Source organism: Typopeltis vanoorti, chromosome 12 (genome assembly GCF_054136105.1).
Source record: "Typopeltis vanoorti isolate ZY-2024b chromosome 12, IOZ_Tvanoo_1.0, whole genome shotgun sequence".
NCBI lineage: Eukaryota > Metazoa > Arthropoda > Arachnida > Uropygi > Thelyphonidae > Typopeltis > Typopeltis vanoorti.
In genome coordinates this window covers 92,616,407-92,629,186 of record NC_143560.1, presented here as the reverse complement: position 1 = coordinate 92,629,186, position 12,780 = coordinate 92,616,407, and the positions used below count along the sequence as shown (strand labels likewise).

The 12,780-nt window shown below is 35.5% G+C and overlaps 1 protein-coding gene across 1 annotated transcript in view; it reads right to left on the bottom strand.

Annotated features, from left to right (window-relative positions):
• The window catches only part of LOC150101006 (venom factor-like), a 697,967-nt gene that overhangs the window by 344,123 nt on the left and 341,064 nt on the right, over window positions 1-12,780 (bottom strand). The window contains exons 22-24 of the mRNA XM_090401101.1: window positions 10,271-10,372; window positions 4,258-4,446; window positions 292-367 (exon numbers count right to left, since the gene is read on the bottom strand). Of these exons, the coding sequence (XP_090257227.1) occupies window positions 292-367; window positions 4,258-4,446; window positions 10,271-10,372 (367 nt within the window). The remainder of the gene's footprint in view (window positions 1-291; window positions 368-4,257; window positions 4,447-10,270; window positions 10,373-12,780) is intronic.

The window sequence follows — 12,780 nt, the reverse complement described above, 5'->3', positions numbered from 1 at the left end:
CAATATACTGAACACCATTCCACCTACACACAGATTTATTCACTACCATAGCACTTCTCACCTCATTTCACTTCCACCATCCCATGACAATAGAATAATAACAGACTGAAAACACTTTCATTCTTCTTTTTCATGTATTAAAATCTACTTTAATACCAATTATCTATTTTCACATACCAACTTTTAGCTGAAAACACAATTTTTATTTTATTATTTTGAGTATACACACATGGAAATGCTGCACAATAATAATTTAATGAATTCTCAGATGAAACATTTTATTTTATTTACCAGGTACTGGCAGGCCTATGTACCCAAGCAGCATAGGAACCATCTGCTTTTCTAAAAGTCAATTCACGATTATAACCTAAAAGAATTTTAAAAAATGTATTACCTAAATAATGAAGTACACATGAATTTAATTCAAATGTCAAATCATTATGAATTAGCAAAATTATTAGATAAGAGTGCAGATATATATACTGTGCAAACAGTAAATAACTTTTAATTAGTTTTGTTAAGGGTCAAAGCTGTATAACTGACAGGAGACCTCCACATAGCCTTTAAAGGAATGCGGAGAACCGACCAGGGCTTCTGACCTAATGTCCAATCCTCACCTTCTCGTGGTGCACCCTGTTGGGTATCTACTTTGATACTGAACGAACGAGGATGGGCTGGCAATTTGGGATTTAGCGGACCAAATTGTATTCTTATTGGTTAAACCAAAACAAAAAATGATGGTACAACATGACAAAATTTCATGCCGGCTGGGGCGTCGCCTGGTTAAACAAGGCCCCCGTTGTTTTCGCCAGGGAACCAGGGCGAACAGCGAAAAGTCAGCTACTGGAACAAATCTGAAAACAATCCCCAACTCAACATCACCAGAGTTAAAGATCGGTACTATCAACGTAAGAAGCCTGAATGGCAAAGAAATGGAGCTAGCTGAGGAATTAGATAAGTACCAGATCGACATAATAGGGGTGACTGAAACAAAAAAGACCAAAACTGGTGAGATCTTTCTGAGCAATAAATACAAAATGTTATATTCAGGCAATAACAATCAAGGAAAAGAAGGAGTAGCCATAGTATTCAACACAAAATACGAGGCTAATCTTCTTGAATGGCAGTCAGTCTCAAGTAGAGTAATGTGGGCAAATATGAGAATGGGGAACTGGACAATGAGACTTATTTGTGCCTATGGTCCCACAGAAGGTTCTACTAAGGTAGAAGTGGAGGAATTTTTTGAGGCTTTAGAAAAAGCAACTGACACAATGAAAAAGGAAAAGTTGGTCCTTGTTGGGGATCTAAATAGTAGAGTAGGAAATGATTGTGAGACATACAAAAATATTTTGGGAAAATTTGGAGAAAAGAGCAAAGCTAATAATAATGGCAAATATCTGTTGGATTTCTGCTCAGGACATGGACTGGTTATTACTAACACCATGTTCCAACATAAAAATGTGCACAAATTCACATGGAGAGAAGAGGCTAGGAATAAGAAAAGTCTCATTGACTATGTTATTGTTGATAGTGATGTTTTCTCCCTGGTGCAGGACACCAGAGTGTACAGAGGATTTGAAATTGGAAGTGATCACTATTTAGTCTTGAGCAGGATAAAATTGAATTTCATATTGAAAAGAATAACATGTAAGAAAGTTTTAAAGCGAATAAAAGTTGAGCAGCTCTCAGATGTAAATACAGAAATATTATTGAAAAGAAAATGAAAGAGTTTGAGAACAGGAATCAAACCTTGGAGATTCAGTGGCAAACTCTGAAGGAAACATTGATTGATTCTGCCAGAGAGGCATGTGGTGAGGTTGTGTGCAAAGATAAAAAAATCAGAACTCCCTGGTGGACACAGGAAGTTAAAGAGGCAGTGAAGGAAAAGAAGAAAGCATATCAAAAGTTCCTGGCAAATAAGTCAGCTTTTACTCTTACAGAATACAGAGACAAACGTAAGAAAGCTAAACAGTGTGTAAAGCTAGCTAAACAAAAGTCATGGGAGGACTTTGGCAAGAATATAGAAAATAAATATCAAGAAGGTGGCAAAATATTCTGGAGGTTGTTGAAGAAGCTTAGGAATCGAGGAAAGAGTGCTGTAAAAGGAATTAGAGATGATAAAGGTGAAATGAAAACAGGAGAAAAAGATATCCTTGAAGTATGGAGTAATTACTTTGAAAAACTGCTAAATGAAACAAGCAGTGATGACAGCACAGTGATAAAAAACACTGACCAGGCATGCAGTCAGGAATACATATCCATACTTGAAGTAGAAAAAGCCATCAAAGGCTTGAAATGTGGAAAGGCAGCAGGAGTAGATGATATTCGACCAGAAATGCTGAAGTATGGTGGTATAAGAGTCTTACAGTGGCTGCACTGCATAGTTCAGAAAGCCTGGACAGAGGGACGAATTCCCGATGATTGGAGTAGAGCTCTCATAGTACCCATATATAAAAAGGGAAATAAAACTGAATGTGAGAATTACAGAGGTATTTCCCTACTGAGTGTTCCTGGCAAGATCTATGCAAGTATACTTGAGAAATAGTTGAGAAGAATTGTGGAAGAAAAGCTTGGTGAAGAACAAGCTGGATTCAGACCAAATAGAGGCTGTCAGGATCAGATCTTCACTTTATGACAAATAGTCGAGAAAGCATGGGAATATAACAAAGATCTGTATTTAAGTTTTGTCGATTTGGAAAAGGCATATGACAAGGTGCCAAGAGAGAAGCTATTCAATACGCTGCAGTTATATGGTGCCAATGGGGCATTATATCAAGCAATACTTAGTCTTTATTTGAGTTGTGAGTCAGCAGTTAGAATTGAAGGAAGTACAGGAAGATGGTTTAATGTTAAATCTGGTGTGAGACAAGGATGTACATTATCCCCTCTGTTATTCATTATCTATATGGATCACATTATGAAGGAATGTGGTATTAAACCTGATATCAAAATTGGAGATGTTAATGTCAGCTCTTTGCTTTATGCGGATGATGTTATACTTCTAAATAAATCCGCTACAAGTCTGCAAGATTCTCTGACTATATTGAATAGCTGTTGTAATAGATATGGTATGAAGGTCAGCAATAAAAAGACAAAGACAATGAAAATAGGCAGAATCATTGAAAATGTCAACTGTGTTGTGAATGGAGAACCTGTGGAACAAGTAAAACATTTCAGCTACTTAGGCACAATTTTTACTGAAGATGGTAAACTAAATATAGAAATAGACAACAGAATCAGCAAAGCTGGTATCGTGGGAAGTCAATTGAATAAATTCATATGGAATAAGAAAGAAATTAGTCGGAACACTAAATTAGCTGTATACAAGACTGTGTTCAAACCAATTTTAACTTATGGATCTGAGAGCTGGGTCAGAAGTAAAACACTTGACCAAAGACTAGAGACCGCAGATATGAGAGTCCTGAGAAAGATTAGAGGCGTGAACAGATGGCATCAATGGCAATATCATATTAAAAATGAGGATATTAGGAAAGAACTTGACATTGTCAGCATCCAGGAATGCGTTAGCAGAGCTAATCTCAGATGGTATGGTCACTTAAATAGAATGGGAGAGGAAAGATTAGCAAAACAAGTGTTCTCTGCCAGGTTGGCAGGAAAACGACCCAGAGGAAGACCAAGATATAGATGGATTGATACGGTACAAAGTGCCTTAGACGATAGAAATATAAGATCTGATAATGTTGGAGTCTTGACAGGTAACAGACTGATTTGGAGGAAAATTGTAGATAGGAAGTTAGTAATGATTTAATTTTTTCATGTAGTTCTGTCATATCCTGTACACCCCTTGAGGGTACACGGCAGGAATTTGATGATGATGATGAATTAAAAAAAAGCTCTTTATAGTAAGAAGTGCTTAAGGACTGGACCCTGTTTATTTGGAGTTTCTGGTGATCATAAAGCATGTGATAGAAACAATGCAAGGTTTTAGTGTTCAATTTAATGATAGCCTAATAGAATGTAGTTGTGAATGAAGTATCCATGATGCCACTAGATAAGAAAAGTGATTGTGAAGAACTTGCATGGAAGGTAGCATTGTTCAAAGAGGGATATGCTATTTTCAAATAATTATTGGGATTCTAACAATATTCTAGCAAGCCCTAATTAGAATTGATTCATTATTTAATCCAACATGAAAAAAAAAGTATTATTCATAATTATATTACTAACCATTTAATTAGATCAAAAACCAATAGCAACATTTTAATTTAATAATAAATTTACTGTTATTTTATGCACCTTCTCGTATAAATCCATATCCTTTACTTTCAATAGCAGGGGTAATCCTATTTGTGACTTTCAAATAATTCATTGTGTAAAGAGTAGGGGCCATATATATCATTGTCTGTTCACCACATCCTCTGGGTTGTGAAAGCAAAGCCTCTGGATTTTCAAGTGATGTCTGCAATGTTGGACCAAATTCATTTCCTAGAATAAAAAATAAAATAAAATAAAATAAACCATGAATTTAAAATCAGAAGTAATTAAGTAACTAACAAGACATTTTAATACTTTACAATACATTTAAATTTCAAATGGTCCTCATATCAACTCATGTGGAAAATTCAGCAACATAATAATAATAACAAAATATGATCTTAAAAAAAACTACCATTCATTGAAAAAACATTTCACAAAAAACTGAAGTGAAAGCAATTTCATTAATTTATCAAAACAAAACTTTTTTGTCGCATATTAGTATAATATTTTATCCAGCATCTACTAGAATTGCACAGGAGATTCAATATTTGTTGAAAGTTTTTTCACTTGGTTATACTATAAATTAAAGATGCCAAGAAATTATATTCTTGGTTTAATCCTTTATCCAAGTTTAAGCAAACAAAGTTTGCATGTGAAGTCACTTCACAACTGGGCTACTTATATATAGTGGCTAATGACTTCACATCAATTGCCTTAGTATCCCATAATGCAATACACATATCCTTGCAGACATGTATAATACTATGCATTATGGGAAGGGCCACTGCCCAGACCAGTTTTGACTTTTATTGTGGTCCTATCAGTGAGAGCTAGATGCAGAAGTGATACCAAGGTTGCATTATACAAATAATGCGAAAGTCATATTTCCATATGCAAGTAGCCAAAAGGTGTCACACATTAAAATACTCTGGATTAGAAATAGATGTTAAAAGTTTTTTCACTTGGTTATACTATAAATTAAAGATGCCAAGAAATTATATTCTTGGTTTCAATCCTTTATCCAAGTATAACACTTGGATAAAGAATGAAATCTCGTTGCATTTTATAATAAAGTAATAAGAGTTGTGTATTGCAAAGTAGTATTAGAGATAGAGAGAGAGGGGAGGGAATGTTATAAGAAGGGTTCCAAAGGGCTCTGTACTGGTCCATCACTGTTCAACTGCTTTATGTATATGGTACTGTTATTGGATTGTAAGATGATATTGTTATAAGATGATGTGAAGCTTGACAGATTTTAGTAAAGTTGAAAAGGCTGTGGTTAGTTAGGATTTGAAGAAATTAGAAAGGTGGGTGACTTAAGATTTACAGATGAGAAGCTATATACCATATTGATGAAACTATGCTGGAGGAAACGGAGAAAGGAGATCTTGGGATAACAGTGAATGGGAATGTCAGAAAACTATGAAAAGGCAGTGATGACAACCCATATAGCTGCTGCAATACAGAGAGGTTAGCCAACAGAGATCATAAGTGAGTAGTAGTTCCATTACATAAGACTATTATCCAATCACATCTGGATTACTGTGCTTGGATCTGGTCAATAGGATTTCAAGGAGATGAAGAGAATATAAAAACAGGCAACAAAAATTATATCAGGACTGAGAAAACTGATTATAAGGAGAAATTCAGGACATGTAATTTGCAAAGTTTGGTAGATAGAAGATGAAGAGATGACATGATTTACATATTTAATCTGATGAGAGGTACTTATTGGATGGACACTAAGGAGATTTTTTACACGGCAAAATAAGGAGGATAGAGAGAAGTTTCAAAAAGGAGTGGTGAGTAAGACAGTAAGAAGTAATTAAGAAGTAAATTTTTTTGCATGGAATGCAGAGAATGTGCTTATGCAATGAAATGCATTGCATAAGTGCATGGTGCAAGTGCAGACTGTAAATGAGTTTGAGAACAGATATTGTATTGTCTAAAAAGGACTCTCATGATGAGTCTTATGACTCCATGGAAGTCTTGAATAAAAATTATAACACAGTAATCCTCAATTATCTGAGTCCTGTGGGAAATCAGTCTGTTTGCTGAATAGCTAAAGAGTTGATTAATTGAAGGTATAATTGCATGGTGCTGCAACAGTAGCTACTTGACACATTAACCCATTTTGGAATCATTTAATTTGAAGATGGATAACTGAGAGATCAGTCTGATGCAAATAGTTATTATATTCCTGCGACATCTTGACTATTTGTTTTAAAGTAACAATCGGATCCTGCCAATCCATATTGTGCCTGAAAACAACGTTTTTTCTGAGGATGCTTTTCCACAATTTTTTTAGCTTCTCCTAAAGTATGTGTGTATGCTTGTTACCTGGAAAGGAAACCTTGTCCCTGATTCTCACATTCAGTTTATTTCCTTTTGTATAGATGGATACTATAAGAGCCCCTACACCAATCATCAAGAATTTCGATACAAAATTAATAACGGAAAAAACTCACGTACAAAGATTATTTAATAGTATAATTTTTGCCTACAATATATACAATATATTGTAGGCGAAAATAGTATAATATTGTACTACAACAGTACAATATATAACTTCTTCCTTTCTATCTAATGGTTATAAGAATTGCTTCATTAAAAGAACTTTGAGTAGTTTTAATATGTCTTCCTCTTCAAACACAGAAGAAATAACACGCATTACTATCCCTTATGTACAAGGCATCAGTGAATGTATAGCAAAATTTTTAAAACCACTGAATATTTTTGTTGCCTTTCGACCGTTTAGAAAAATCTCCACCTTTCTCACTTCTTCTAAGGACAAGCTTCCACATCTTAATCATCCAGGTGTCTACCAGATTCCGTGCTCTTGTGGATTATCTTATTTCGGAGAAACGGGAAGATCTGCCTCTATTCGGCTAGAAGAACACCAATCTTATATTGAATACTTTAAACCTGAAAAGTCTGGACTTGCAAAACATGCCATCTTCACTAGACACAGAGTTCACTGGAGAAAGACACACAAAAGTCAGTTTCTCATGGAATGCCTTTATAAAGAAACATGTGAAACTCTACTTCATTCTCCTAACTTAAACAGATCCGACGGCTTATGTCTATCCCCTTTATGGGAGATAGTACTTCACAAATCAGCTAATCTTTCCTAACTTTTTATTGTATTGAGTTTTTTTTTTTTTTAGGAAAGTTATTGACCTTTTTAGTTATCTTACACCAGCTACTTAGGTGGTGCTTTTTGGAATTGTCAGTTATTGTTTAATTTGAGCTTAATGCACTGAAGATGCCTGTGACACACAGGCGAAAATTATACTATTAAATAATCTTTGTACGTGAGTTTTTTCCATTATTAATTTTGTATCGATATGTCTACTCACGGTATACCTCTTTTAAAACTCATCAAGAATTTGATCTACTGAGCAATCCTTATGCAGTGTAACGAAGATACTTCCTGCTGCTTTTCACATTTCCAATTTCTAATAGTTATTATCCTCAGACCTCCATGGATTCAAAGACTCATCATGAGATGTCCCTCTGTTATACAAACAGTCATCATAAATATGCTTTAAATATATTGACATTCTCTACAGACATAATACTCTTGGGCAATGCAATTCAATCAATCAACACTCTCCACAAAAAACCTTCTCATTCCATTACTCACACCATCCTTATACAGCTTCCAAGGAATGACCTCTTGTTCTTTTTCTATCTTCAGGCATTCTATGAAAACACCTCTTCAATGTGAATCTTACCAACCAATGTTAATCTTACCCCTTACCAACATGTGTGTGTCTCTATCATATGATCCCTCTTCCTCCTACCCACTAGACTCTGTAAATTGCATCTTTTCAACCTTTCTTCATACTCAACATTCCAAAGATCCTAGAAACCAACTTAGTCAACTGCTTTAGGACCCTTTCCAATATCTTCATCCTTTTGAAAACCAGGTGACTAAATCTGTGCATAATGGTCCATAAATGGTCTATTTAAGGCCTCATACAACAGAACAAAAATCTCCTTCCTTCTACAAGTCAAAGACCTCACTTCCTTCCTTCCTTCCTTCTACAAGTAAAAGAACTCACTATTTAGTGAGTTCTTTTAATATGTGGCAAATCGAAGAAAAAATGACCATGGGAGGATGATGCCATGTTGATGACACTGGCAGATTGGTAACCAATGCAAAGGAGATATAGATGAATTATTCACTGATCAGTTTATCAGTATTTCATCCTTGTGAAGGCAACATTAGCAGCAGGTAGAGTGTAGAATGTATGGTAGCGAAGGGATTGATGGTGAATGAGCAGGAGGCATATGAGGAATCGAGTAACTTAATGTGCTAATAACGCAATAGGATTTGACAGTATATCGCAACATCTTGAGGGCATGTCCTACACAATTAATGGCACCTTTGGTGCAACTTTTTAACATGACTCTTGTGAGAGGGTGAGTCCCAAAGGAATGGAAGGTGGGAAAAAATTATTCCATTTCACAAAGGGAGGGGGATAAGACTAAGGCTACAAATTATAGGCCAATTTGTGTGTTTGTGGATTGTTGTTAAGGTATTAGATTGATGAGAACTATGATTCAGAAATAGGTTGATAATAGCAGCATTCATTCTTTATGATGGTCAGTGTGTTTGTTGGGGAGATCTGCTTGCGCATTAAAACAAAGTAACAAACTAACTTGATAAACCAAGTATACAGTGTGTACTTGGATTTTTCAAAGGCCTTTGATGACTGCCACATGACAAGTTAATAACTGAACTGAAACAGATGGGATTAGATAACAGACTAGTGAGTTGGACAGCTGATTGACTATCAGATAGGTATAAGCAAGTTGTATATGGAGGAGTGGTATCACAAAAGAGGAGGGTCACTAGTAGAGTGGCATAAGGATCTGTTTTGGGACCATTATGTTTAACTTGTATGTTAATGACACTGGGACCAGCTTAACTGGAAATGTTAAGCTGTTCGCTGATGATGCAAAGTTAGAACTAAAGCAGGAGGATCTGAATAGACTACGTGAGTGGGTAAATTATTGGAGGTACCAGTTTAATGTTGAAAAGTTCAAGGTCTTGAAATTTGATAGGCAAGGTTGGGATGCAGAGTATACAATTAGTAGGAAAATTTTGAAGGAGGTGGAAGAGATTAGAGATCTGCGTGTGATGGTGGAGAGAGAGAGAGAGAGAGAGAGACTTGAAATTTAGAGGTCACATTACTAAAATTATAAGAATATCCAGATATGGCAATAATGAAGAGAATACTGACATGTAGAGGCAAAGAGGTTATGGTTCCCCTGTATAAGATAAGGCTTTGATCAGCCACATATGGACTACTGAGCACAGATTTGGTTGGTTGGTTTTCAGCATGATGAGGATGTACTGAAGGAGGACCAGAGAAGGCTTACTAAGGTTAATATTTTAATCAGGTCTATAATGTCAGATACAAGGAGAGATCAAGTGAATGCAACTTACAGAGCCTTGTGAATAGAAGAAGTGGGGGGGGGGGATATGATTGAGACATAAGTTGATGAGGAGTTGTTACCAGAATAATGTGGAGAAGATACTTCATAGAGTAGCAGGCAGTCAGAGTAGAACTAAAAGCCATGTAGGTAAGCTGTATAAGAAGGGTGTAAGCAGAGAAGTGAAAAGCAGGTCCTTTGTGTGGAGTATGATTGGTTAGTGGAATGGATTACCTCAAATTATGGTGAGTACAGAAACTGTGAAAGGGTTCAAGGAATGGTTCAATGACCTTTTGGCATGAGAGAGTTGACTCCAAGGAGGTCAGATAATAATAATGATTCTTATAATAATTTTTATGTTCAATCTTACCCCTTACCTCATACATCAATATTGTAACACAATTCTACTTCAATATTTATTTGCACAATTTTGCAAAAATGAAAAAAAAACAAGCATCTCTAGAAATATGCACAGCATGTAGTTCTGAGATGAACACTAAATTTAAAAAAATTCTTTAAAGCTGAAGAAATATATAAAGGAATATTTAAAACAGAAAATATGCAAAAAGGAAAATCTCCACTTCTAGACTGAGAATAACTTACATACCTATAGCAGAAACAGTACAATATTCTGTCCCTGGAATAACACCTGCAGGTGGCTGTAACTTTACTGCTGTGATTTGAAGATTCTGAGAATCATCAATAGAATCTGCAGAGAAAGCATAAAAAAATGTAAATCACTTTCTAAAAAAAATATTCACTTTCTCAATCACTTCATATAATTTTAGATATTATTATTACTGTAAATATATGTTCTGTTTCATTTTAAGATAATGCCCTTCTATGATTATTTCCCAGGAATAGATTTTAGGCATAAAGGTTTCTGTCCTACTTTGAATATCATCCCTTTCTCCCAGAAAAGCAATTTTTATTTCTATCTGTAATTGAAATTGATGCTATAAGCTTGCACTGTAGCAAACACTGTCATAAATTTCTGCATTATTAAGAGCAGTTCATACATGTTAAGTAGTCCGTACTGAGGTGTCATGAATAATGACATGGTACGATTGTTATCGTAAACAACAGAGATTGAAATATGAGCTATTTATTATGAATTACATTTATAAGCAGATGACAATGTAATCTATGCTTGGAAGTTTTTCATATGCCGATATTTATTTTTTTTAACTTTCTTGAGAAAGTGTAACAACCATGCCAAGGAGGGTGTCGTTATGTCAGCCCAAATTTGTATTCTTTTATAGTCACAAGCTTCTAGAAGCCGAGGAAAAAGAACAACGAGTACTGAAATAGATTAATTTGCTTTAGAAGAGAGAACAGCTTCATTCAATATTTAAAATGGATTAGTTATTGAAAACAGAATTCATATCCTCCTTTCCTGTTTCTTTTCACAAAGCTCTGCATACTGCATTCCCTTGATAGGTCTTCCTATCCCACATTCCAAAGACCAGATGGCAATGTAATGAATCTTCTCCAAATCCTCACTGAAAATCAGGCAACCAGATCCATGCTCATATGTGGCCTTACACAAGGGAACCATAACCTGTTTGCTTCCGCATGCCAAGGCCTTCTCATCATTGCCATAATTCTTGTGATATTATCACCATTTTAGCAATGTGATTCACATCTCTGTCCACCATCAACGCCCAGATCTCTTATCACTTCCACCTTCTTCAATTCAACATTAATTGTATACACCCTGCATTCAATCTTTAGCTGTCAATTTCAAGACCTTACACTTGACACAATAATGCCACTAAAACAGACTCTTGCAACTCCACTAGTGACTTTCCTCTTTTAGGATCCACTTATCCACTCCCATCCATTTCAATTTTGTTACCAGCTTGTCATGCAGCAATCCATCAAATGCCTTTGAAAAATCCAAGTGTAGGCATATGTATCTCCCTTATCCAATGATCACCTTATTATAGTACATAAGCAAACTGCTAAAACCTGACTTCCCTGTAACAAACCCATGCTGATCATTATAGAGAATACTGCTATTATCTACTTAATTGTGATTTCTAATCCCTACAACCTCTCTAACACCTTAACCACAACCCCAGATACAATACACAGAGTAGCCTATAGTTTATAGCCTCAGTCTTCTCTCACATTTGTGAAGTCTAAAATTTTCCACTTTTCACTCCTTATGTATTATTACGAGAGTGGTCTGAAAAGTTCTCAGCCTAACAATGAAAAAACGAATTTATAACTAAATTATTTCTATTTTTCAACATAATCTCCCTTAAGACTAATACATTTATTCCAGTGATGCTCCAGCAGCATTATCCTGTCCATGTAGTGTTTATCAGTAAGAACTGCAAAATACCCCTCTACAGCTGACCTCTTGATTCGAAGAAAAATGCTGACCAGTGAGGAAGAGTTTTAGTTTGGGGAAGAGCTAGAAGTCAGAGGGAGCCAAATCTGGGGAATAGGGTGGATGTTCCAACAATTCATAGTGCAGATCCCTTAATTTTCCCATTGCCAGAACACCTTTGGGGGCAGGTGCATTGTCCTGATGAAAGATGATTTTTTTCTTCTGCAAAAAGGTTTTTTCTCACAAATGTTTTCATCTAGTCTGGTTAAAAGATCGGAATAATATTCCCCGGTTATTGTTTTACCCTTTTCAAGATAATTAAAATTTCAAAATTATTTTTAAACCCGACTTTGTCTTCTTTGGTGCTGAACAACTGGCTTCTGTCCACTGTTTTGACTGATGTTTGGATTCTGATGTGTAATGGTGAATCCAAGTCTCATCCATAGTAATAAATTGATGCACAAAATCAGTTTTATTCTTGTTAAAACACTCCAAGCACTATTCAGAAATTTTCATGAGAGTTCATTTTTGATCTGCACCCATCTTGCACAAATCTTTTTCATTTGCAATTCTTCATGCAAAATATATCCTACACGTTCTTTTGAAATGTCTATAGTCTCAGCAATTTCACGCACTTTGACTCGCCGGTCATCCAATACTATATCATGCACTTGATCGATGATTTCTGGTGTTGTTACACTTTTTGGATGTTCTTCACATGGATCATCTTCAAGGCTGGTACGGTCATATTTAAACTCGGCAGCCCATTTCTTAATTGT